The sequence below is a fragment of the Poecilia latipinna genome, unplaced genomic scaffold (genome assembly GCF_001443285.1).
Source record: "Poecilia latipinna isolate Pla-1442-1.1 unplaced genomic scaffold, P_latipinna-1.0 Scaffold162, whole genome shotgun sequence".
NCBI lineage: Eukaryota > Metazoa > Chordata > Actinopteri > Cyprinodontiformes > Poeciliidae > Poecilia > Poecilia latipinna.
In genome coordinates, this window is record NW_015112778.1 from 416178 (window position 1) to 443813 (window position 27636).

The following is a 27636-nucleotide window of genomic DNA, read 5'->3' on the forward strand; positions in this document are numbered from 1 at the left end:
CTAACAAAAAACGGGTTTTTTTTTTTAGGTTTTTTTGGAAAATAAATGTAAAAGTCTCAACCTGTCAGTGGTAAATGTAGATCAGATTTTAATCCGGAACTACTTTCAGCTTTTCTTTAGTCAGAGCTGAGTTTATATCCCACACATAACCAGCGTTTTTATATAAACAGAGTTTACATCCTGATGAAACTCACTCTGAAACAATACAAATAATCCAAATTCATTAGATTTAATAAAAGAATAACATCTAGTATAATATAAAATGTAGTCACGTCTGCATTTGGTTATTTTTCTTAAGTGAAGGATGGAGCTGGGGCAAGAAATGCACTGAATATTTTTGTGTTTAAGAATAAAACAAAGGTTTCATTTTGCACAAAATGTGTTTTAAAGAAACTCTATGGCGTTCAGCTGTGACCAGTCTAAAAATTACTGATTATAAACAAAAGATTAATAAATGTTGTCAAAACAACTAAAAAAATACACAAAATCAGCTTTTTTTTAAGCTGCTGCCTATCACTGGTTACCCAGTCCCCCTTAAAAATAATTTTTTAATCTCATTACTGACTTTTTAGTTAAATAAAACAATTAAAATTAATAAATCATCTTAACCTTAATCTGAAGTTGTGATTCATACTCTAACTTTAGCATCATTTGACACCTGCAATGTATGGTAACATTTATTACAATGTTGACCCTATGGAGGGTTGTAAATAAAGAGGCCTATAGGCATTTTTAGCAGAATCCACCAATAAACATAAAGGTAAGGTAATTTATTTATATATCACATTTTCAGCAATAAGGTAATACAAAGTGCTTTACAGGAATTAAAAAGAAATATAAACAAAATAACCAAAGGAAGGAGCAAAGGAAGAAAAATAATCTAATGTTGATCTAAAGTATGTAAACGAGGTGCTCCTGTTCAGGGTTGATAAGTTTCCTCTGGTCCATTTTTGGGTTGGAAGAACAGGAGTCTCTCTGCATAATAATCTAAAACTTAATCCAAGAAGTAGAATATTGGTCTAAATAGAGAGTACTCTACAGTTTCTAACAAAATAAGCTAAAGAGTGAGTAATCTAATTCCCTTTCTTGTGTAAAAGTGAGTACGGCCCAGTTTCTAAATAACTGATAAGTAGATGAAAATACAACATTGGATAGGATATAACAAAGACACGCTGGCAAAGGCGTTGAGGTCAAGGAGTGTGTGTTTAGTGAAAACAGTGAGACAAAAGTACACACATTAAATGGGCCATTTTTCATATATAAAATATATGAAAGTTAAGTCTATATAAAAGATTTTCTGTGTTTAGCTTTAAAATGAAACTTAAATGCTTCACAGCAGTACAAAAAGGATGAGGGTCACAAGAAAAAAAATAATTTCTGACTTTAATCTCAGAATTCTGTCTTTCATCAGAATTCTCTTTCATCTCTCAATTTGTTTTTTGTTTCTTTAAAAATCTAACTTTGATCTCAGACGATCAAAGTCAGAATTTTGAGTTTAAACTGAGAATTCTCATGAAAAAAAAGTGAGAATTTTCAGAAAAAAAAGTGAGAATTTTATTTTATTTTATTTTTGGCCCTGATCCTTTTCAGTACCGCTGATTGTGTTATTTTAGTTTTGCCCACACAGGATATGAAGCGGAGTGGCGCTAGGACCGGGCAGAACGCGCCGGTTCTGGTACCGCAGGCAGAAGGAGGTTTCACTTCGGCCGCAACCTGTTCAAAGTCCCCTGGTCTCTTTTGTCCCATTAGGGGTCGGGGGTCACGGCAGGAATATTCATCAGGAATTTCACAACACAACAAGTGGGTTTGAGTAGTGGCGTTTGTGTTGTTTTTTATTTTATTTGTTATTTTTTCTTTCCTGTTTGTGATTTGGTCTTCCTGAATAAACACCTGCGGGATTCAGGTGACTCCCCGATGAAGAGGGAAGTTCTTGGGCGGTGAGCGGTAAAAAGGTAAGGTCGCTTCTAAACTTTGACAGAATAAAACCGGGACGACTTTGTACTTTGCTTAAGTTTTAAAGCGTCCTTTCACTGTAAAGAGTCGCCCAATTATATTGTTGTTGTTATAAAGTCTTTGTGATAAGGTGGGACAGGTCCTCCCTTCCTACTTGACAAAAATGGAAGGAGCAGCCGCTCACTTTCCCTCCGATTATCTCCTCTCTGCACCTCCACAACGTCTTATTGGTGGGGGGCTGTTAATTTGTCACCCTAATGAGCATGAATTGAGTTAAAACTTAGTTGCAGCACAGACGTTTTTTTTTTGTTTTTTTTTTAAAAAGATTGGAAATTTACTAATGTCGCACAGGTCACGCCCATGCACGCTGTCAAACAGGTCTGGCGCAAACAACCACAACCCGGTGAATCATAAAACCGGACACGGATGGACAGATGGGTGGGCTTCTCTAGTTTGACAGCTACCGGCAAACCACATGTCTGAAAATGGGATTATAAAACCGCAAAGTCACGTGTTTTTATTCATTAAACTGTACGACACTCGTACTTTCAAAGGGGAAATTAAATCCAGAATAAGTTCTATGATTAATCTGAATTAAGAAATTACTGAAGATTTAGAGGTTAAGAATCTGTTAAAAAGACAGATTTTTTTTTTATCTAGCAGATGATTTAAAATGGTGCAACCAGTCAGACAAAAATATATGTGCCAATTCTCAAAATAGTTGATACAAACAATTTGTATAACAAAATAAAGAGTACAAGCAGAAAATCTCACTTTAGCACAAACTGTGGGTGTAAATCTGCAGCTGATATATTACTGTTTATTTTTCAGTCAACTAGCCCTTCTTTTGAATGACAGTTTTGTTTACAGACACTTCATAATTCGTTTTTATTTGTGTTGTTTTATTTATTTATTTTGGATATTTAAAATGTCTTACAGTTGGTTCTAAAGGTTCATTACAATTTAAAGTTTATTGAGCATTGAGAATGTTTTCTTGCATTATCCTTATATTACTTGAAAATGGTCTCAAAACAACATTATTGTTTATCGCAATAACATCTGGGACAATTTTAATCCCAGCAGAAGTTATTGTGACAGACATATATTTACATATGAGTTTCAGTTTGATGTGTAAGTCAATGAACTTTAACTCAATGACATAATCAAACTGATTAAAAAAAATTACCTACCAATAAAGAAATAAACTTCACTGGAGGCTTTTCAAAGCCTTTTGACATAATTAAGTCATAAAACAAAGGAGATAAAAATGCTGATTAGATTCCAAACCAAATAAATAGTAGAGGTGAGTGTTTCTGTCCTTATAGCTTAAAAATATGAACTATAAAAAAATTATAATTTCACAAAAACTTCCATATTATAAAGTAGAAAACATTGTGCATGTTAGATTTAATGCCTAATGTTTAAAGATATTACAAAGTCAAAAGAAGTACAAAAAGCCTTAAGATTGTCTCTGAAGTTGTGGGTTTCCAGAACTTCTTTCATCATGTAAAAACGTCTCCACAATTTATAAGAGAAGCTGCTGGAACAACTCCAAAGATTTATCTCGTTTGAATCTTCTCCCTCTTATTCGTCAGCTTTATAGTTATGACAATTTATGCCCTTTAAAAATTACCAATAAATCAAAAATACTAAATTCAAACCTTTTAAACAGGAATCCCCTCCACAGAGGTATAAAAATTAGAAAATGACATAAAACTAAGGGATTCACAAAAAAATTAACAATCTTTTTAAAAGACTGTAGAAAAAGCCACAACTCTTAAAAAAACTATTTATAGCATTTACTTAATATTAAACTACATCTTTATAAAGTTTATATAAAAAAGTCAAGTTTTCTAAGTGGATAATTCAATTTAAGAAAAAAAATCACTGTATAATAACTAGTGATTAAGACAAAATCAAACTTAACACATCTTAGTAGTAGTGAGATATTATGAATAAACGTAGGTTTTTTCCCCCAATATTTAAAAGTATTGTTGTAAAATGCAGACAGTGGTTTCTGCTCCTGTTAAGTCATGGAGAGCAGCGTTTGGGCAGGCGGCGCCGCGGTTGTAACCGGGTTTTCAGGATGCAACAGCAGCTGGAATATGAATCCTGCATTTCCATGAAGCTGGTCAGTCATGAAGCACGCTAAAACTGACTTTTAGTCGATAAAACTCATGGGACCAACACTCTTCCTCCATTACCTCAGACTTGAATGTAAAATAGAAACTTTAATCAGAAAAGATGACCTTTGACCTCTCCAGTCCCTTAGTATCCTTTGTCTGATTAAGATATTTGTAACATTGTCTGGAGTTCAGGAGACATTTTGTTTTTTATTGTCTGTAAACTATAATAATTGAAATGGATAGAAATAAGCATAAAAAGGTCTTCTAAAATGACTCGACCTTTAGTTTTGATTTATGTGAATTAACTTTGGATGATCCATTTTGTTGGATGCGTCTGGATAATAAATCATTAACAATATTAAATTATCTTTGTGTCTGTTAATGTGATGTGATGATGGATATCTGTGGGGGTTTTTTACATTCAACAGAAAAGAAATCTGCTGTAAAACAGAAATTATGCTGAGATTTACATTTTTTTTTATCTTTTCCTGTTTAAAAAATTTAATGTATTGCAGTAGATGGGTGATTAATATAAATTTATTAAAACGGCGGATGGAAAGCTAAATAGTTTTACTTTTCTCCGATCCAGAACCGAACAGCATTCTGGGAACTTCTCATGATTCGCTCAGCAAAGTTTGTAACATCAACTATCTCTCTGGCTTTTTGGTTACCTAGCAACTCACTGTCCGGTTACCTAGCAACAGCCTGTCGAGTAACTGCCGCAGTTAAAGATTTCACCACTCTGCCTCAAAACCGTTTAAGAATTAAAAAAACAGCACTATGACGTGAAAACTGTGGATAAAACAGGAACGTTCAGATCACCAGTTTATCAGAATTTCACATATTTGAAAAACTTAATAATTAGAGAAATCGACTGATATGAAATGCTTAAATGGTGATAAGTTTTTCAGACATAAAGTCCAGCCCTAGATGGATATTGTGATAGATGTTAATCCTCTTTTTTTTTGTAGATTAACATTGTATAACATACCAGATTTCTAACACATTAATTTAACTAAGTTTAAGTTGTGGTTCATTGACTTGAATAATCCGGGCATATGTAGCGGTGTGCGTTGTTGTTTTTCCGCTAGATCTTATCGGTTATACAGAGATAGCCAGCCTGTCGTTCTGTGAGTATCGTTCCTCTCCGTCTCTCAAGCCGGTGCTCGTCATGTTTGGACGTGCTCTGCCAGCCTCCGAACTTCCACCTCACGACTCGTTCTCATGCAAATTCACCGCTGAAAAATGGAGCCATCCGAACTCTGTTCCTGCTTTTAGCAGCAGAACTACTACACAGTAATTGTAGATGGCAAGAATGCTTCAATGGGGGTGAAATTGAGGAAGAAAACCTACTTTGAAGTGTTATCAGAGCTTCTTCACAGCGTAACGCGCCACACTTACCTCCAGGGCTGAAAACAACAGATTGATCAAGATGAATTGATTATTTAAATACTTTCAACTAATTTAGTAATCGATTAATTAGTAACTGGAGTATATAGACCCAAAAAAGGCCAGTTGCTGAAAGAACAACATATTCAGTAGTAAGTAGACCAAAGCTGTACAAAAATGTATACATTTTGCATTTTAGATTTAATAAAACCTTCTTTATCTGTAAATGTATTAGAACTCCTCTAGTTACATAGCTTTAACTTCAAGTGTTTAAATGTGTTAAAAGAAATATATATTTCTAACAAATTATTAATTGAGATCAGCTCTAAATTGTATTTATTATTAGTCAAGAAAGAATATTTTCAAATGTTAGAAAAGGTTTTTTAGCTGCAGATGCATCCTTTGTTACTACTGGTCAAAGGTTCACTGAAGGAATGCTATAGCATTATATTTTAGGCTATAACATGTTTGTTTTTCATATTTAAAAGAGGAATTAAACTATTTGTGTATTTTAAAAATAATAATGTATATTACTTTAATGCATTATTCTTTGTAATAATGCAAATAATAATAGAATATATGCATTGATCATATTGCTACAAATAATCTTAAGAGGTTAAATAAAAAATCTACAGAATGTGCCAGTTTTTTAAAAATATGACTCCTGGATTAATCTGTAGAATACTCAGCTACAATAATAGTTGCAGCCGTGATACAAAAAACGTTTTATTAATTATCTACATTATAAGTTAAAGAGTAAAACAGTAGAAACATTTATGATCCTTGCCATTAAAACAACTTGTCTTCTGTTTGGTTGCAGCGGTTTGTCCGGCCAGTATGTGTTCCAGTCGAAATATATGTGGGGGCAACAACCAGCCCAACAGAACCAGGTCCGAGTCCAGAGGCTCAGGGGCCCACTACGCGCTGTGCGCCCTGGGAGTGGGACTCGTTGCCCTGGGGATCGTTATGATCGTCTGGACTATGATTCCAGAAGATAAGAATACAACTGGAGGCTCAAACAGTACTGTACCGACCGCAGATGGTGGGAAAGACACCTCACCGTTCGCCTCCCCGATCGCTCTGGGTCTGGTCGGGGTGGGAATGTCGATGCTGCTGCTGTCGGTTTTCCTCGGTCTGAGGAGCAAGAGGAGAAGTCAGAACCAAAATGCCCAGCCAGCGAGAGGAGCAAGCGCCTTCATGGACCACGTCGCAGGAGAGGAACAGCAGTGAGTGTCGCCAGCTACCTGCTCTGCTCCTGAATGTTTTAATAAATAAACTTAACAGAATAATGTTACCACGTTCCTAATGCAAAAAAAATTTAAAAAAATATGTTTTTGCAAAAACTTTGGGGGGCGGGGGGAAATCACCACTTCCTTCTTTTCAAAAAAAAAAAAATCAGTTTGGCCATTATTTTAGGATATGCAAATTGTTGACGTCCATATCTTGTGATTTTAGCGCCCCCTGCTGCCACAAATGTAGATCATGAGACTGAAATGTAATTAGAGCAAAATCCAAGCCAAAAGCATTTTCTATTTCGGAAACTTTGTAAAAATATACCCTGGTAAATCCAAAATATTTTTATTTAATTTTTGGTAAAATCAAAAAAATATATAATTTTCTTTTTTTTTTCTTTAAGAAATCAAATACCATGAATCATGAAGGCATTTCTAATCAGAAACTAGTGGAAGAGTTGGTTGATTGAGGTTTCTCTTTTATAATCTGACTTTAATTTTTGTTTTGTGTGAAATGTGTAAAAATAAATGTAAAATATGTAAACGAGCATATTGGCCTTTATATTGGCTCTAAAGGGCAACTTTGGCATCATTGCCAAAGTTGCCAAAGAGCAATGGCCACTAAAACAAATGTAAAGTCTCACGCCAGTGAGGATTAATTTGGAGATTTGTCCAAAGACAAGAAGACACTCAGAAGAAATGTTGGCTGAATGCTCTGGCTTGGAGATCTAGCAAATCGGCACCCTACAAAGGGTTTTAAACACGCTCTCTTATGATCCCAGTTTGCCTGCAGTTCACTGGTAAAAGACTTCTCATGAAAATAATAAGAGTAACTTTTGTCCTTGTTTTGAGGACCTGATCATTAGCAGCTGTGTTGCAAAGATATTCTATGTTGCAGTAACTGTGCAAGTCTCTTTTTTTTTTCTACATGATCAACTTGTGTTTTACTTTTGAGCAATTAATGCCACCGCAGAAATATAGCAGTGAGATTTTTCTGAGGAGACGATCTGCTGTAGCTCAGTAATTTTGTAACTTCTTCTATGGTTAGCTTTAGCTAACGCTGCACACATTGCGATCAGGGCTAGTCAAGCTTTCAGATGGTGTTTACAGTCAAATATTATCTCCTTCATTTAGCTCAGATACAGAGAAAAATGGAATATGTTAGTTAATTATTTGCAAAAAAAAAACTGCGTTAGATGCAGCATGGTGTGGCTGTCGACTCCCTGTTATAAGTAGCAGCCTTCAGTTCGGGTCTGGTGCCGATGCATCACCATTGACCATATTTGGCTGTGCTTCCTGTTGGGTTTTTTTAATTGTTATTATTTTTGTTTTTTGGGATTGGTGGGGTTAAGTTAATTCAGAAAAAGCTTTTTTAGATCATATTTCTGCTTTGAAAAGGAAGACTGCTTGTCATTGATTCGTATTTCCCATTTTCAAGACGTTTGTTTTCTGGCTAAAATATGATATGAGGTTTAAATGTGATCATTTGTTTGGACTTAAATCTTAAGATTTCTTCTAAAGAGTTCTTATGAAGCAGGACAGAAAGTGTCAATGGGGGAAAAAATCATAAAGTTTGAAATCACTTTGTCATGCAGTAAAAATGTTTGAACATATCTGTCCTCATTTATATTCTCTTATTGAATTTTAAAGTCTGTCTTTATCATTGTTCCTTGATAAAATATTGTAATTGTTTTATTGCCCAGCACTAGGTTACAGCCTAAAAGGTTGAAGTTGGAACATGGCTAAACAAAACTAGAAAATGATAATAAATAAATAAACGAGATCGTCTGTGCAACTTGTAGGCTTAGTCCTGTTAGCATTAGCAACACTTTACTAGCTGTTAGCAGCATTTATGAACTCTCAGCTGTTTGGCCAAGTGGTCTGAGGTCTAATCAGAGACGAGCTTTTATGGGTTTAAGTGTTTGCAGACAGACTTTTATGGGTTACCTGAAGACGGCCTTTGGTTCTGAGTTTCACATTCAGTTTTGCTTCACTTCACAACTTTTATTTGAATGCAATTGGTACAGCAAGAAGCCAAGTTTAAGTAAACTGTCACACACAAACTCCATAAACTACTCTCCCCGTACAAAGTAAAAACCTTTTTAGTAAAAGCCAATAAAATCTGGCTTCATTCAAGCAAGATGCATTTAAAGGGGACCTATTACGCTAAATTCACTTTTTGCACGTTTTTGCACTTCTATTTACTTCTAAGAAACAGCCAAACGCGCTTAAAAAAAGAAAGGTACACCAGGAATTCTTTGGCAATCAGTTAATGTTCTTTGGTGTCTGGAAAATTAGCTGTTTTGAAAATGTTGCATTAAGTCACAAATCAGCAGGGGCTTCCCTTCACCTCGCAACCCCAGCAAAGCCCAGCTTGTTACCTAGCAACCCAAGCTAGGTAACAAGCATTTGGTCAACTGTATGTGCTGTACAACGGCTGCTGGAAAATGCATGTTTTGTTGCTGGCAGACTGAATTATCGCTATCTAAGAATGATTTTGTGCAAAAACTGTGCTGAACATGTTTTGTACAGCCCTATCCCAACCTGTTCAAGGAAGCTTCATAGGTCTCCTTTAAGCATTACCTTCCCTCCAGATGGTTTGTAAATGTAACATATGCTGGTATTTGTTTATTCTCAATGCTTTCTGATTGAGGGTCACCTGTTGCATCCCTTCCCAGGAACCCAGAGGCGTACAACGTGCCCAGCTATGAAGAGGTCGTCGCCAGCGGCAACTACCCCGTCCGCCAGAGCAACCTGAGGCAGAGCACCTCTCAGCTGCCGTCCTACGAAGACATCCTGGCAGCTGTGGAAAACGAGGATTCCCAGCCCGCCAACAACTCCTCAGAGAACAGCCCTCTGAACGACCAGACGCCCGCTGCCGCCGGGCCGTCCGGCATAACGGCACAGCCCAGCCTGCCGACCCGCAGCGCCAGCCGGGCCAGCCGCTTACTGAAGCCCCTCAGAGTAAGACGGATAAAGTCGGACAAACTGCACCTGAAAGACTTCCGCCTCCAGATCCGCACCCCCACGCAGAACCCAGTGACCATAGAGCCCATCACGCCGCCCCCGCAGTACGATAACAAGATGCCTGAGTTACAGTAAAGGCTCACCCTCCTGGCTTCCCAATTGGCCCGCGGCTGATTAAAACCTATGAAAATATCTAATGGATTTGGAGGACTGGCGGTGATATTTCTGAGAGCCTGTTTTAAGGGCACCGTGAAGTAGGTAGATGTGCCGGTTGGGCAGGATGATGGTGGAGGCAGACGCACTCCGGAAACGAGAACACTTTCCGCTTTATCAATGAAGCTTCGGGTCGGCTCATCAGCTCTGTCATCTCACATTAATGCATCAGAGCAAGAGTAACCGAGCAGGACAGCATTTCAGTTTTATTTATTACTCACATAAAATGCCTTTTAACAAAAATATGTTGTTGCTTTAGTTCATAAAATGGAACCATGTGTTGTGCAGAGGGAGAAACGGGAAATTATCCAGTAGATATTTGACTCGCTCAGTTTGAGATGTAAAAACTGTGATGAAAAGAAGCGAGGATGCAGATAACCTTTGAACTCTTGTTGAGATATTTACTTGTTTTTTTTATACATATAAGTGTTTAAATCTTAAAGCAGATATGTTTTAATATTTTAAAATGGTGGTGAATAAATGTTTTCCTTTTTAGTTTCTGTTTGGTTATGCTGTAAGCTTTTGTTGCAGAATTTAATAAAAGATGGATGGTGATACCATTTTCATGCTCAAGGATTCTTGTACTTTTATTTTTTTATCATTTGCATGTAAAAGTTAAATTTGGGGTAGTAAAATTTATTCAGGTTTTTAGGGTTTTTTCCCCAACAAATCAAATTTTCCTCTCACTTGAGATTAATTTAGTTACTTTTCCGCCCTCTAGTGGTAGAAATGTGAATCTTTCTAATCCAGCCCCATGTTAATGTGAAAATATATTGTTTTAAAATGAGTAAATGTGTTTAGAGCTGCACCTAATTTTTTAAATACCTACTACTTCTATGCTAATTTTGGGGGTTAAATGGTTCTTATGTTTTTAAATCAGTGATGTTACTTAAAAAGTTGAAACAATGTTTTTGTGTTGTAGTTTTATTAACATCCCTCCAATATTGCATAGCTTATGAAATCAGTAATCCGATACATGTTCGGTTTTCACATCTTCATGCATAAAAGTGACCTAATTTAAAAGATTTTCAATTTATTGTTGCATTTTTCACATTGGCTAGTAATTTAGTGCTGTTTTTTTATTACTATAGTTATTTTAAAACAAGTAAGTGGAGCAGATTTGTGTTTTTGTGAGCCTTTGCTTCTGTCTAAAGCCTTTTGCAAACTCAAACAAGTTTTCTTGGCTTGTTTTATATTTAGCTCCATCAAGTCTAACCAGTTTCTGCAGAACATAAACATTCACGCAGCATGATGCAGCCTTCACTTATGCTTGTAAAAATATGTTTTGTGCTTGTAAAAATATATTGCACTGTTTATAAAATGCCAATAGTTTAACGAAGGTGGTCAGAGCATGTTTGATGCAACTGCTCCTCTGATTAATGCTTTCCTTGGAGACGACGGATTAAAATGTCTCTTTAAGATGTTGATGGTTTGGTAAAATGTTTATTAATTTTATCCTGCTGAAATCTTCATCTTCACCTACGACCTCTCTGCGGTTTCCTCTGGTTTCTGTTTGTTCCCTCCATCAACCTCTGATGGTTTCACACAACAGCTGTATCTTATTACAACATTGTATATATATTATTACAATAATAATATATCAAGTTACACCAACAGATGTAACTTGATATATTTACTAAGTGGAATCTAAAGGAAATTGGTGGCACTGGATTTTATTTGGAAACTTCATGATTTATTTATTTTAAATTAAAGGCTCTGAATAAGTGTGCATTTTATTTCAATAAGTGAAAACAGCTTAAAATACAAAGTTTATTTCTGTTAACTTTGATGATTTTATGCTTGCAGTGAATGAAACATTTAATTTCTTAAGTAAGAATATTACATCAACCACTTTTAATACAGTAAAATGAAGTTTAGTACCTGCTGAAATATTACTTTAAATCTGAAAATTATTGATCTTGACTGTATGTGGTTTCCAATGTTGGCATATTTATACGTTTTTCAGTATCTTATTCCTTTAAAAAAAAAAAAAAAAACTTATTGCCTCATTTACAGCTTAAACCAGAAATTTACATACACTAAATAAAAGAAAATGTAGCTTTTTTCTCACTGTCTGAAGGTAAATCTGACCAATCTTTTCTTATTTTAGCTCATAATTACCCAAAACTGTTCCTATTAGATAAATGTTACAGTGTCAAATATTTATTAGTAAGTAATAAACATTTGATCAGTATTTGGTATCAATAAATTTCAAAGACGCTAAGCGTGTTGGTTAGCAGTGTTTACTGTAACTGCTGTGCAGATTATCCAGTTTGATGATGGAAAAGTTTTATTTTAACTTTAAGTTGAAACACCTGTCCTCTAGGAAACACGAAAATTCCCATAAAACAAACCACCAAATAAGTTAAAATATTTGAAGAGAGTTTATTGTAAATGGACTATTTAGACTTCTTTTTAAATGTATACAATTTTACGTCTATAGATATTTGTGCACATTAGACCAGTTTGATAATGAGTTTTATCTATTTATGTTATTAATTAAATACGCTAATTCTTGAGGAAAAATTAAAATTGCCCCCAAAACAGAGAAAAAGAAACCAAGTAGTGGAGAACGTTATTGTTCTAGACTATTTACAGATTTTGTTATTTTTAATATGGAAATAAATGTCAAATTTCTGCCAATAAATTGGTTATATCCTGACAAACGACATCAATTAAATATTTTCACTTCTCTGTAATTCCTTATTTTTATGCTGGCGGTAGTTCCAGGAGTTTCTGCAACACAAGTCAAGATTTTCCAGGTTAGTAATAATAATAAAGTGTTTAATTTGCGTTACATTTGCCGACTCAACTTCACTTCCAGGAGCTCCACCCTCGCCTGGGTTTGGTTTTTTCTCTGTGTGCAGCTGCCATGAAGCAGAGGGAGGAACAGCTGGCTGAGGGAAGAGCCAGCCCGGGGAGTCAGTCACATTCCTGGCTGGGATTCAATGACTGAACCAGACACAAACAAACAGAGAGAGAGGGAGAGACTCGCACACACTGACTGGCTGAGTGGGGAGACAGACTGAGAGTACGCCAGACTGAGCAGACGAGCCTTATTTCGGAGTGCGTAAAACCGCAGGATCTCTGTAGCAGAGTATACCCGCTGATTGAACGACTTCTCTCGCCTCGGCTTCACCACTTTTTATTCGTGAGTTCGGTTTACAGGAACTGGCCTGTGATCCCGGCAGCTTTCAGTTTTCTGAATGGACGCGCTTGGGAAGCTTCTCCGCCGACATGGAAATGCGCCTTAGCGAGCTTGTTGCCGGATGCTGAGGAAGAAAGACCCAGAGAGTTCCCCCCAGCTTTCATTTTTGAGTTTCCAGCCACAGACAACATGGAGGGCTCCGGCTTCCAGCCCCATCCCGGACTTCAGCAAACTCTGAAGCAGTTCCACATCAGCTCCATGCGCTCCCTCGGCGGACCGGCGGCGTTCTCCGCCCGGTGGCACCAGGACTCGCTCTTCGCCAAGGATGGCAAATCCGCGGAGATCATGCTCTCCTTGCCGGCCCAGACGCCCCCGGTGATGTCCGGCCCGCTCTTCATCCCGTCCGACCGCTCCACCGAGAGGTGCGAGACGGTGCTGGAGCGGGAGCCCATCTCCTGCTTCGTGGTCGGCGGGGAGAAGCGGCTGTGCCTGCCGCAGATCCTCAACAGCGTCCTGAGAGACTTCTCCCTGCAGCAGATCAACTCGGTGTGCGACGACCTGCACATCTACTGCTCCCGGTGCACGGCGGACCAGCTGGAGATCCTCAAAGTGGTGGGGATCCTGCCCTTCTCCGCGCCGTCCTGCGGGCTCATCACCCAGACAGACGCCGAGCGCCTGTGCAACGCGCTCATCTACGGCGGGACGTACCCGCCTCACTGCAACAAGGAGCTGGGCTCCCTGGAGCTGGAGCGAACCGAGCGCAGCTTCAAGGTCTACCACGAGTGTTTCGGTCGGTGCAAGGGCCTGTTCGTCCCGGAGCTGTACACGGGTCCGGCCGCCGCCTGCATCCAGTGCATGGACTGCAGACTCATGTTCCCTCCTCACAAGTTTGTGGTGCACAGCCACAAGCGGCTGGAGAACCGGACGGTGCACTGGGGCTTCGACTCGGCCAACTGGCGGGCTTACGTGCTCTTGGACCCGGACTACAGCGACAAGGAGGAGAAAAGTCACCTGGAGCAGCTTCTGAAAGAGCTGAAGGGGAAATATGATCTGACGGGGAAGCTGTCCAGTAAATCCTGCAGAGTAAGTCATCTTCCTAATTACTGGATTTTTTTTTTTTTTGAAAAATTTGATTTTTGGATATTTCAAGAGCCTCATCTCTCTGCTACATTATATGCATTGATTAGCATTAATTCTGACTTTTACCCCAGACTATCTTTGAGTTTTCTTCTGCACCATTACACTCTTTCTTTCCTTTTTTAAACATTATGACCACAGACGTTGTTGTGTTTTTTGTTGATTTAAAAAAGTGCCACTTGATTGTGAAAACATTTCAGGTTTGCCAGAATTGGACCTTTTGGTCCATCCAAACCACTGTGTGTGGTAGGAAACTACTCTGGTACATCGTCATGACCTAATTGACCACACAATGAAACATGGTGGTGGCAGCATCATGCTGTGGTAATGTTCTTCTTTGTTACAGACAGGGAAGCTGGTCAGAATTGATGGGTTGATTGAGAACCAAATGCAAAGGAAAAGAAAAAAAACTTGAAACTGGGGTGAAGATTCACCTTTTAGCACAATGTGGGGTTCAGTTCCAGTGGCCTAGTCAAAGTTCAGACCTAAAGGGGCAGTATTACATAAAATCAACCTTTTTTTAAGCTTTACATCATGTTATAATGTTATTCCGTCATTAAAACAAACCTGGTGATTCTATTATGCATGTTTGCGAAATCCTTTAGTCTCCCATGGCAACCGTTCAGCTCCTCCAGACTAGCGGCAGCAGCAATTAGGAAACAGCTGGTGGAGCTGTGAGTCTGCTGATCTTCATATATGAGCAGCATCTCAGTGAAATGCTGGTAAAAATGTTACTAAAAGCTTAATAGAGGAACATTATTATGACGGGTGTTGGAAAGAAAAGGAGCTTCTTAAAGAGACAGAGACCCAATTTCAAGGTTAAATTACAAAGTCAAATGTGTTTGTCGTATTTAATATAACTGCATTTTCACAATAACTGAACGTAACAGAGTTACTTGATTGTGCTATAAAATGTCACTGTGTGCCTTGAAAATCCCTGATACCGCCTCTTCAAATCTGATTGGGAATCTGTGGAAAGAGCTGATGTTTGCAGATTTTCTCCATCAGTCCAACTGAACATGATTTATACTTTACTTGTTACTTGGAGTTGGTCTTTTACATTAAACCCAATTAAAATACAGAAGGATTTGGGGAACTTGTCGTGACAAAATGTGAAAAAATCGAGCATCCATCCTGCCACCTCCCCCCTCTCACTCCTCAGGGTTATCGAAGGTCATCTGCGTCCTGATGAATGACCTCTCAATGACATATTTTATGAGTTTGAGGGAGGCGGGGCAGCGTCAGAAGGCTCGGAGAACAGGGTTTAATGAGGTTTATAGAATATGGAAATCTGTGTGTGTATGTGTGTGTGGGAGAAAGCAAAAAAAAAAAAAAAAGAGGGGGTTTGCGTGGGTCAGGGAAGCTCAGGGCCAAGAGACGAGGTGGCTGATTCTTCGTCACAGAGCAGCTGCTATGTGGGACTCTGATAATGAGTGGACTTCTCTGAATGCATCACCGTGGCGCTGCTCCAGTCTGAGCCGGGCCCAAAAGATGCCTCATGCTAGGAAAAATGAAGACTTTTTGGTTTTAAGTGTCCTAAAAGAAGCACTCTAAGCTAATTTATAGATTTCTAGCAGGAAATAATTGTCTGCGGTTTTCTTTTTCCAAGCGTCCTGTAGATGCGATTTATGTGTTTTCTAACGTCAGACAGCAGAGTTGATGTATCACCTGTGCAGTTATGGATTCCCTCAAAATGTTCAGAGTATCCAACAACTACACAAGTAAAAATAGCACTACTTCAACATATTTTTACTCAAGTAAAAAAGTAGTTGGTAAAAGTCTACTCAACATCATTCAATATTTAAAAAAATACATCAACATAAAACTTATGAAACTTTAACAAAAACTGCAGGTGATTGTTTGGTGACTTTTTGGTTAAAATAAGCTTGTTCTTCATTCAGTGATGTTACTCAGAAATTTTAAGTAAAAATAGCAGTGATTCATAATAAAGTTCCTCAAGTAAGAAATGCAGCATAGTAAAAATAATAAAATATTTAGTGTAAATCTAACTAGTTACTACTATAGATGCAAGTTATTGATTAATGAGTAAATCTAATGTGGATTAATCTTATGGATCAACTAACGATTAATTGATAAGTGGACATTATCTTAAAAACCTGAGTCTTTCCATAATATAAAGCACTACTTTTTCCATGTAATGAAATTAAATATTATCTTAACATCATTTTGTGTCAGCTATATTAAATACTGACCGAATAAACAGAAAATTGTGGTTTTCTCACTTTATTAACAGACATATTTGAAAAATATAGCAAAACAGCAATCTCTTAAATTGCTTAATAAACAAATAAATGTGGTAAGAATAACAAAACACTTAATCCCCCATGAATAGAGATATTCATACAGAAGTCCCGTCTGTGGTTGCTCTTCAAGGAACGTCCATGAAACGTGTTAATTCACGACAGCCCTCAAAATGTTTTTTCCGTCACGGCGCCATTTTCCTGTTTCCGCTTTCCTAACGCATCATCCTCGTCTTCGTAGCAAATCAGTAACGTTTTAATAAGAAGCTGACGCAGCTCGGCCGACTGAGCGCCATTAAAGTGAAACTTAAGAAGCTGGTCGAGAGTTTATATTTCTAAACAGACTTACATAAAGTTAATTTTGAATCCCACACCGGTGTGGACCGTTTCTCTTTCCCGTTCAGGTAACTATGGACGCCATCTTTGCTTCTGTATAAACGAGCTCCGCTTAAGGAGCGGCGCCCTCTGCTGGTTTGCGGCCTAACTACAACAATAAGAGACTATTAGTTAAAGCTGCAGTATGTAACTTTTATTTTAAAAAAAAGTTAGATTTTTTTTTTACGTTTGTTAAAACTATAACAATAACAGCTTAATATAACACAGATAATCTGTGAAAAGATTGATTACCTCCACCTTCACCCAGAGCCATTATTACTGTCTGAAGAAATGAACAGAAACAACCAATGAGAGTCAGGGCGAAGGTGGTAACTCTGTCAATCATCCTCATGTACTCGCTGATAAATGTGCTAATAGCATAGAAACAACTCATTTTACAGGAAAACTGTTTATCTTCTGTCATCGGTGGCTATGCTAACTAGCCTGAGCATTCACAACAGGCTATGCTAGCTGCTACATGAGATTGCAGTTGGCAGCGCTAAGACCCGCCGCCTGGCTCTGAATGGTTGTTTCTAGTTAGGGAAAAGCAGAGGAGCTCAATTTTTTCAGTTTATCTGTGTCATACTATGCTATCATGACATGGTGACAATTTCAACAAATATGTGAAAAAAGAAATGTTTATAAAAGCTACATACTGGAACTAACTTTAAGCTAATTAGTCGTAAGTCGATTAATAATTGTTTGCATCAATAACTCCAAGCTAACTCGTAGATTTCTAACAGGAAATAATTGTCTGCAGTTTTATGTCCTACAGATGTGGTTGATGTCTTCCTAACTTCAGACAGCAGACTTGATGTATCACCTGTGCCGTTATGGTTTCCCTCTAAACGTTCAGTCCAGACGCTCTCTCAGAGTGTGAGTGATGAACTGAGCATCATGGAGGCAGCGCAGCCAAGAGGGGCAGGAGGAAGGAGTGGAGTGGGGGGTTGGTAATGTGGGTTTGCTGTGGTTCACTGTCACCGGTGTCCCAGTTAGCAGACAGGCCTGATCCTCGGGGAACCGCTCGCCAGCGCTCTGCCCATACATCAGCCTGACAGGACAAGCTGCTGAAAGGCCCAACTGGACTCGCCGTGGCTGCGCTTGGCTCGGCTTACCCAGCCCGAATGAAGACACAATGTTATCGGGCTGCCACAGCCTCTCTGATGTCAGGGGTGTTTTATTAATAAGAGGCAGGATACCTTGTCTGCTTGGATCATCTGTCTAGACTCCCTCCCTGTGCGCTGAAAGAGGAGCGGAGCTGCTGAGCACGTCGGCGCGGACGCGGCTTTAAAGGATTTCTTGACTGATCCGAGTGTTAATTAAAAGTTTCTCCGTTTTGCATCCGATGAAGCATTTCGTCAGTTAGCTGCAGATGGGGGCAGATTGGAGGGGGCCGCCGCCGCAGACCGCCCCATTCAGAAGCTGCAAGGTGTGTGAGCCGGGCCTCAACATGTGTTGTCAAAGGGCTGTGACCTCTGACCCTTTCTCCCCCTGCAAAGATAATGACCCAGCCAACCCCCCATTCTTTTTACGCCATCCAATCACACGGCCTGGTGTCCACCCCAGCTGCCAGATGGCTTCCTGATAAAGGATGGAGAAATGTACACAACAAACACCGCTCCCAACGGCAGCTTGCTGTTTTTAAATTTCACCATTAGGGATAAAAAAATAGAGATTTGTGGCTTTTCTTTTCAAATTAAATTTAAAGTCGAGTATTTCTTCCTGTGATAAATTCTTATTCATTAATATAATCTGATATTCACCTGATTTCACCAACTTAAAGTAAGAATAAAATAATTTGTAGCTGGAGATAATAATTTACTGTGAATTTATTTTAAATTATAAGAATTTTGATTTATCATCATCATGATAAATTTCACTTATTGATGGTAAATTAAAAACCAAACTGAGAATGTGAGCAGAAATGTTTGTTTTTTTTTGCCATTTTCTTTCCTGCTTGTTCCCCAAAACCATCAATAAATACCTGTAAATTTGACAGTTTTATTAAATGCAGCTACTGCGTTCAGTTTAGTGACTTATGTTGCAGCCATACCTAAAAAATAGTAATAAATATATATATATTTTTCATAATCTATGTAATCATAATAGTACCACAAAATATTGCAATAAAATTCTAAATCCAAATCGCGCCAATATTGTGAATTAGCTAGCTGCTAATGTAGCTAGCCTGCAGTCTGCTGCTTTACAACAATTCAACTCTCAGCTTCCAAGCTTCAATAGTAGCTCTCCTAATATGGAGCACTATTTGTTCACTTTCAGCAACATGACTCAAATTTTTCCAAACAAACAAATTGTTGGAAGCTTAAGAAGTGTGTAGGAACCCAGGTTTCTACTAAGTGTCCAGCAACGGGTGGGGGAGGGGATTCATGCCAATATTTTGTAGAACTAGTCATTTAAAAAACTTGCTAGCTACAAAATAATTTGTTTCACTGCCAAAAATTGTTTTTTTTCTATGAAATCCTGTCGGATTATCATTTGTCATTTGTCATTTTTTTTATAATTTCTGCAGAGCTTAGACTTAGTCCAACAGCAATGTTTGCAGGGAAGCCAAAGCAAAGTGACATTAATATTGTATATTTTAGTATTTAATTATTTTTGCAAGCCTTACTAGAATATTACCTCAGGTTTTGCTGATATTGCGAAGCCGTAATAATCATATTTTTGCTGTTTTTGAGTGAGATCCTTCATGATTTTTGCTGTATAAAACTCCAATTTTCCTCCATTATGCTGACTTTTGCATGTAGCGATTTTAAATATTGACTTTTCTGATTAGCATGGAAAGCTTTCGTAAAGAGGATTGGAATTGAAATAAAAACTTTTCGTTCAGGCCAAAGTGGAATACCTCTGAGCATTAACTGTAAAAACAAAATCCCTAAGAAGTGAGGCCAATGCGATCAATCATCTGACCGAGTGGAGAGCTAAAGGGGTTCTGTGTGGACCTTCTGTAATGGGAATGGATATTAAAACCACCCAACTGAGGCCAATTTATGCCATTTCCCATCCCATTGTTCTCCTCATTCGATGCAAAAAGCCTCAAACCTGGACTGAAGTGAAGCAAAGGCTGGCGCAGGAGAAGGATTTGGTTTTATTAAAGATGAATTATTCTCCTTTTTTAATTCCCTTTTGCTCCCATCATCCTCAGACTGCGTGTGTGGGCGCCGCCGTGTGCATCAAGGTTCCTGTGTGTTTTAATGTAAACAGCCGAATGTTATGGCTGGATCAGCTGTATGAGCCAGATTAAAATCAGCTCACCGCCGGCTCATTTCCATTCCCATCTGTCTGCTGACCTCTCGCTAAGTCCTGAGAGCCGCCGCGGTTCAACACTTCGGACCTTGATGGGTCTGTCTGACCCAGCCAGCTAAAACCTGATCCAACCACACAAACCCAGCTAAACGCTACCAGACGGACTTGGTTCACATTTACTGTATTCTTTAATCTCACCACTGCCGGATCTCTTCTGAAGAATATTATTCTTAAAAAAACTAAACCATCGTTGTTATTGCAGTTAACTAAAGCTGAAATGTTAATTAACGGGGCAGAACTAAAGCAGACTGGAGCTAAAATGTGCCTTTATAAAACTAACTAAAACATATTGAAATCACAAATATAGTATTCTATAAATCTGTTTATTAGCTTTTTAAACTGACGTGAAATAGACTGTTTCTCTCCTTCTGCACAAGCAGTTTATGTCAGATATCGGAGAAATCACGGCACTCCTTATGTCTGGTCCGGAAAATGGCGACTGTAGAAGTTGGGAGAAAATGCCAGACTCAGTTTCCACAATAGTTGAAAAAAATGTTTTTGAAAATGTTATCTTCTGTTGAATATTCATTACAATGTATCACAATGCTGTACTAAAACCACTATTGTAAAAACTAAACGAAAACTAAGTAATATTTAACTAATAAAAACTAAGTTCAAATCACGCCAATACTAGCTGGCTAATTAGCTAGCTGCTAAGATAGCAACAATATAATTCATAGCTTTGACGCTTCATAATAGTGATTGATGCTTCTTCACTTTTAGCAACATGACAAAAAAATTTTCACACAAACAAATTGCTAATTTTCAACTAATTAAAACTAGCAAACTAGTTTTTAACTAATAAAAACTAAAACGTACATAATAGTTTGCTAATTAGCTAGCTGCTGAGGCAGCTGGCCTGCAGTCTGTTGCTTTACAACAATACAACTCTCAGCTTCCAAGCTGTATTTTTATTCAACATCTTTGTTGAATCACTAATAATCGTGACTGAAGCTTCTTCACTTTTAGCAACATGACTCAAGTTTTTCCCAACAAGCAAACTGCTGGTTTTCAACTAATAAAAACTAGCAGGCACCCTAAAAACGAACTGAAACTAATTAAATGAGACAAACAAGCGGTCATAACAAAATAAAACTAAACTAAATGAAACCCAAAGCTCTGGTAACCCCTGTGGTTTCCTGTCTTGTGACTGCTGACCGGAGTGCTGCAGCCGAACGGAGGCAGCCCGTCGAGGCAGAGGGGTGTCAGCGGCTCCCAGGGGCTGTGGCCTTCATTCTGGCAGCGGTGACCCCATGTTAAAAGGGTGTCAGCTGGGGCTCTCTCATGGGTAATGTGTGCTAAAGACCTGCTGCCTCCTTTGTTAGAGGGGCAGGCTTTCAGAGGCTGTGAAGTGCGGCGAGCGGCTCTTTGAGCGCGCCGCGTTTCTTTGGGCGCTGCGTGGAAAGGTCCGTCACCTCCAGCCCCTCTCAGGGTGGGAAAGCCACACGAGTGAAGCTGCTGCGTCACCGCTTTCCTTGTTGCGTCCTGAAAAGACAGACAGGAGCCCGTGGTGGTGTCTGCATGTCTGATAGAAAATAAAGGCCTGAGAAAAATGAAAACTGAATCACTTAGAGAAATGCAAAGCTTCCAGGCAGCACTGCAGCAGGGATTGTCTTAGTATCTGATTATTCTGACGATTAATCAGATAAAAAATGGCACATTCTGCACATGTTTTTATTTAACCACTTCAGCCTTTTATTTTTACACAATATTGAATACAATAAAGATGTAAAAAACAATTAATTGTCTTTTTGTAATAAGAAAATAAACATTTTATTGCCTAAATTGCAATAGCACAACTTTACTTTGGTAAACGATTGATCATTTGTAGCAAAGGATGCATCTGCAGTAACAAAATACAGTCTACTAATCTGTTTTGATTAATTGTAATAAGGAAAATGTGGTTAATTGGAGATTTTTCTTTACACAATTTGAACTGATTGAAGCTAAAAATGCCACTTGAGGAATTGTGGGTGGAAAATAAAATGGTTTTTCATATTAAATGTAAAATATACTTATTTTTTGTACAGTTTTGGTTTAATCACTGCCTTTTCATTGTCTGCATGCTCCAGTAAATGACTAATCGATTCCTAAATTAGTTGACCAGTACGTCAATAATCGATTAATCATAATTAATTCAATTAATCGTCTCAGCCCTAAACTTCCAGGTAATTATATCCTCAAATTCAAGTGAAACTCTCTGAACATTCAATATTAGTGGAGCTAAAACATTAATTTTGACACAACTAAATCTGTTTAACACAGCGGTAAAGGTTAGACATTTCCTCAGAAACACCAGTGTCCAAAACGTGTCCTGCAGTTCTGATTTGTCCGCCCCAGTTTTCTTTCTAACACAGAAAAACTCATTTGTGTAGGCTGAACATGGGCTGATATGAAATCCTCACAGTGTTATAATCTTGATTTGAATCAGTATTGAAAATATATAACATGTTCCAGATGGTTTTATTTTAAAAAGCGAAAATGATTCCTATTTCTGCTAACATGACATATTTATTACTACAGGCATTACTTATACATTTAAATTAACATTTGTTAAACTTAGCAAGTGTTTCCAGATTCTGCAGTTTTCTTTCCCCTGGTTGATTAATCATGCAATCTGTAGAGATAATAGTTGCCTTTAGATTGTGGAAATGAAGGGATAAAGAGCTGCTTTGTCTTATACCCTTAAATATTTCCAAACAGCTGTTTCTGCCTTTCCTTTTGATCGCCATTGTATTTTAAACTTGGAGAACTTCATATATTTCCATGAAAGTTCCCAAAATTAAAAATAGGTGTCCCAGCACAACTCCCTGTGGAACCCCACATCATTTTCAAACCTCTGCTGTATTACCTGGGACAGTTCAGCAGATTTAATTAGTTATTTAATTGCCTTTAAACTCTATTTGAATGTAAATTCTGTGGTTGTACAAAAAAGAAATGAGGATTATTTGAAATTTTTATACTCAAACATGCAGATTAGGGAGTAGAAGTGATGGTTAGCCGCTGAGCTAACTTGTGAAAACTTCTTGTGTGAGTGGAGGAGGATGAAGAGGAGGACGAAGAGGAGGATGAAGAGGAGGACGAAGAGGAGGATGAGGAGGAGGAGACATGGAAGAGGACGAAGAGGAGACGAGCGCTCGCTGTGACCGCAGCCGACGAGCTAGTTAGTCAGTCGGGCTGTTAGCTGCAGAGCAGATGCCTGTATTGGGTTAGTGTAATACCACAATCATCATCATCATCATCATCAATTCCTCCTCGATAACCTCCTGGTTTCCAACTCTGTGATTAAGAGTCAGGCCCATCTGGTGCATAGACAGGAAATCCTGGAGTCTGCGTCTGCTGCTTGCTGAGCTACTAAGCTGCTGCAGTCGGGGGGCTTTAAACTCCAATAATCCCACATAACTCCTGGAATGCAGAGACCTCAAAACTGACATGTTCTCTGGACACATTCTGCCTTCCTTCCCTTCTTTACAGAAACACTCAGAAGTCTCTCCTCCCTCTCCAGCCTGTTCATAGCATCTTGACAATTTATAGCCATTCCCGCTGGAATTTTCTAATTAGAGCATGAATTAGTGATACCGCACGGAGAAAACCAACAATGTTCCCCCTTCCACAAACGCCTGCCTGGCGGGGGGCCACCAGACTCACGGAGCAGACTGCGACGTTCGTCCCTCCAAAGCCCGTCTCTTTGGTTGACCTGCAGCGCCGCAGAACTGTTAGACCACATTGGAGATGTGCTAATGGAGCTCCAGCCAGAGCAGAAGTAGGCCCTGCTGGTGCCATATGACAAATCGGCATGCTGCTCTCGCCTACAATCCGCCCACCAAACACCTTCAAAGCTATCGGGAGGAGGATTAGCTCAGGCAGCTAAAACCAAACAGACTGCTCAGTGTTCAGACGGCGTTTTGGGCCAAATCTCATCCATGCCTCCTGTTTTGATGGCTAGCAGATCCCAATCGGGGGCTGGGTGCCGCCGGTTCACCCGGGCCTGGTGCCGAGCCAGGAGAAGGGAGAAGAATCAGTGTTTTAGGGATTTACGCGACTACGTCGCTCTTCGGGATATGCATAATTTATTTTGGGATTAAGGAGGGTTCAGATTAATTTTGGATTCTTCGGCGGGTTCAGTCGACGGTGAAGCGGGGGAGTCTGACTGAGCGGCGGCGGCGGCGGCGGCGCATTCAGCTCCAGATCTGTGTGTGTTTGTGCGTGTGGGCAGGCCTGGACCACAACATTTCGAGGCCTCCGTCAGACTGAGAGGACTCGTCCTCCGTCGGAGTCTGTTCATCTGCGCTCGTGATTGGAGGGCGCCTGTGGTTGCTAAGCAGAGCTGCTCTTCCTGTGCTAAATAAGAACTTTGTGCTCTCTGGCTGGTTGGCTTAAAGAACAGTGCCAGAACACACACACACACACACACACACACACACACACACACGCACACACGCACGCACACACACCTACACACACACACACACACACACACACACACGCACACAGAAAAGTCACAGTGCACGACCCTCTTGCAGTTCAGAGACCTCCTCCTCCCCCTGCCAAACTCCCTCGTCGTGACCTCTGCGCTGTGACTCGACAGCTCCTCTCTGCATCCCGTTCTCCTACTTCACCCCGCATCGCCCGGACCTTGACTGACGCCTCCTCTCCTGCCTCACCTCCTCGGTTTGACACCTCCTCCTCGACCCCGTAGGACACACGTTAGCGCAGAGGCGCAGACCCAGGACTGGGCTCCTCTCCTCCGCTGAGATCTCCTGCTGCACTCCCCCTCACTCTGCATTATACTTAGATCTCCACCTCCACTCTGGTGAGCGCGCAGCGTGAGTCTGTGCTCAGACTGGCCTACATACAGGCACATGTCTCTTTTGGAGGGACGGAAACTCATCATCCATCCCCTTCATTACAAATAGATAGATGGAGATGAAGATATTTTGTCAGGATGACCTCGTAACCGTCCTTCCTCTCGTTTCAAGTGCTGGCTAAATTCACAAACGAGTGGGCTCGGCGGGTTTTTGGACTCGCTCCCCGTTTGCACCTGATGTACCTTCTGAACAGAGCTCGGATCTCCAGGACGTTTTATTCCTGCAGCCTGGGTCAAAGCTCGCAGCACGATAATTATTCTGCCCCCCTCCACCATGTGCGCTCCTAGACTTAAGCTAAACATGCTTTCTTGCAGAGATGGAGCAATGCCGCATTGTCAGCAGGCACCCGTATCAAATGAATTCAGCACAGCTGTCCTAGCAGACTCTGTTGCAGGCGAGTGGAGGAACATTATTTATTCAGTATTACAGTCACCGTGGGTTCTGTCCCTCTCCGCCGCAGCATCATCTGGTCAGGTGGGGAGCTTTTTCTGCCCCTGACCTTGCATTAAAAAGCAGAGTACACCTGCCCCACCCAGCTTTTCTTCCTTTCTCTCCATTCAAAGGACAGGCGGAAAGATGGACGCCCGGCCCGCCTCTCCTGTCGCAGGTGTCTGGTCCTTCCACGACTGCCCAAAGTGTCACTGCTTGAGGCTTTGACAGTCCTCTGGCTTTATTTCCAAGCACAGATACTCACACCTGCTGCCGCAGCTTGAAATAGAGCAGGCCCACCCTTTATCCTATAATGAGGGGACTATTATAAGCCGTGTGTCTAAAGCAGCGAGGAGGGCTGATGTGAAGGCAGGAGCTCACGTCATCTTAAAAAAACCTCAAGCTGCTTTTCAGATAATCATGAAAACTAATCACCTCTGCTTTTGGTGCCAGCGGATCTAATCTGCCGCTCATGTTTAAGTCACCTGTTTGTTTCCGTCTCACTGCAGACAAGTCCAAAGTTTTCAGCTGCAGCTTAGAGGAAGAACATAAACCTGTTAGAAGAAGAAGATGCAGAGACCAGCAGGTCCGTCCCGACTGCTGGCTCCTTTGTTTCATTCTCTTCCATTCGGTCCAGACGAGTGAAACGGTTTTAGCTGTAACTTAGGAACAGAATATAAATCTAATAATAGAGGCGTTTCCAGGTCAGAACTGGTTTCTGCTTCTTTTTTAGGCCTGACCTTTTAAAATGATGCGAACATATGAAATATTCACCAATCACATTCACACGGTACCAACTAGCTACATTTACTTTAGTAACTTTTTAAAATATATATACTTTTAGGAGTATTTTTGCTACACTGTACTAAAGTACATCATGAAGTATTTCTACTCTTACTTGAGTAAAACTTCTGGACCCACTAAATGAAAAACAAACATGTTTACCAGACACAGACACACACAGGCAGGTTTTATTACAGTTTTGTAGAGAAATAAATTGATCTGGAAACATTTTATTTTGCCTGATTTAGTTATTTTTTGTTACTTATATGATTTATTGTCATCTTGGTCCTTAAAATACCAAAATTTCCACTTTCACAATTTGGTTCGTCTGATTATGTAGTTTTAAAATATTAAATGACTGATAATCAGTACTTGAGCAGACACTTTTTACCAAACACTGTTTAAATTAAAATATGTTCAAGTGGTGCTACTAAGGATCGCACCACTGGAGCCCATTTGTGATATTTAAACACATTTTGTTTCTTGATGCCTTTATTTTATTTGTTACCAATAATATTAATAATAAAAGAAAGAAAGAAATCCACCAATCTAGATGTTTCCGACCAAAACTAATTTAGTTATCACTGAGCAATCAGGTTTGATTATATTTTTCTTTCCCGTTAAATATGTTAATATTTCTGACTTTAATGTACTGAAATAATATAAATCTGTTAGAATGATGCAATAATCAGAACAAGCAAACATAGATTATTATTTTCCCTTTGTGCCGATTCAGATTTTGTCACATTAAGTTTATTTTTTCTTCATTCTGACATTCACCAGCCAGTAGGATCTCAAGTGGCTTTACTCTTAAGTATTTCAGCTTCTGAAGCTGCATTTTTAAAAATACTTTAGGGATATGCTGCAAACAAATCCACTGATAGTTTGTAGTCATTTTCCACAGAAAAATCTACGAATACGGAACCACAAACATGCAAAAATCCACTTTATGGACCTTCTAGCATAGATTTCTAATTTTCCTTTTTTGGTTTTGACTGAGTAAAAGGTCTATAATGCAGAGGATTTATGTGATTTTTATTGAATTATATTAACAAAAGCTGATTGGTGTCAAAGTTTTCTTATGTTGAAGTAATTAGGCAGGAAAAATTTATATTTTTGTGTTTTCCATCACCACCAACCAGAGCAGATGAAACCTACCAGATCATGATTTCTGGCCAGTGGATTGGTGCATTTCCACTTTCTAGAGATGTTTTCTAGGCAGTGTGTGTGTGACCTTGTGACAGGCCGTTGTGTTAAATCAATTGCAGGGACGGTGGTCTCACTGCGGCGTCTGCCCTGAGAGGAATGCATGAATTATTCCAGGGGTAATAACGGGGCATTGTTGCCTGCGCTCATCTCCAACAAAGGCGGCCATCTCTGCATGTCCATATTTAATTCACCCCTTTCAGCTGCTCAACTGTACGCTCCGCT

At 39.4% G+C, this 27636-nt stretch overlaps 2 protein-coding genes across 4 annotated transcripts in view; both read left to right on the plus strand.

Annotated features, from left to right (window-relative positions):
* The first annotated feature begins 1636 nt into the window (after positions 1 to 1636).
* Positions 1637 to 10453, plus strand: tmem51b (transmembrane protein 51b). 3 transcript variants are annotated; one of them, XM_015029789.1, is made up of 4 exons: positions 1637 to 1800; positions 1904 to 1952; positions 6289 to 6694; positions 9379 to 10453. In XM_015029789.1, exons 3-4 carry the CDS (start codon positions 6306 to 6308, stop codon positions 9800 to 9802), a joined length of 813 nt encoding a protein of 270 aa, XP_014885275.1. In that variant the 5' UTR covers positions 1637 to 1800; positions 1904 to 1952; positions 6289 to 6305; the 3' UTR covers positions 9803 to 10453. The 3 variants fall into 3 exon arrangements, with proteins under 3 accessions (XP_014885275.1, XP_014885276.1, XP_014885274.1); XM_015029790.1 differs by having other exon boundaries at positions 6296 to 6694; XM_015029788.1 differs by having other exon boundaries at positions 1637 to 1952; positions 6296 to 6694.
* A 2764-nt stretch (positions 10454 to 13217) lies between these two features.
* skib (v-ski avian sarcoma viral oncogene homolog b) overlaps positions 13218 to 27636 on the plus strand; it is a 51580-nt gene continuing 37161 nt past the window's right edge. Inside the window, exon 1 of the mRNA XM_015029791.1 lies at positions 13218 to 14111. Within this exon, the coding sequence (XP_014885277.1) occupies positions 13218 to 14111 (894 nt within the window). The remainder of the gene's footprint in view (positions 14112 to 27636) is intronic.

What these genes read in the sequence shown, in the direction of transcription:
- tmem51b (XM_015029788.1), top strand. Translation starts at nt 6,306, where the DNA reads ATGTGTTCCAGTCGAAATATATGTGGGGGCAACAACCAGCCCAACAGA. An exon ending in GTCGCAGGAGAGGAACAGCA is followed by an intron (nt 6,695 to 9,378) that starts GTGAGTGTCGCC and finishes ATCCCTTCCCAG; the next exon opens with GAACCCAGAGGCGTACAACG.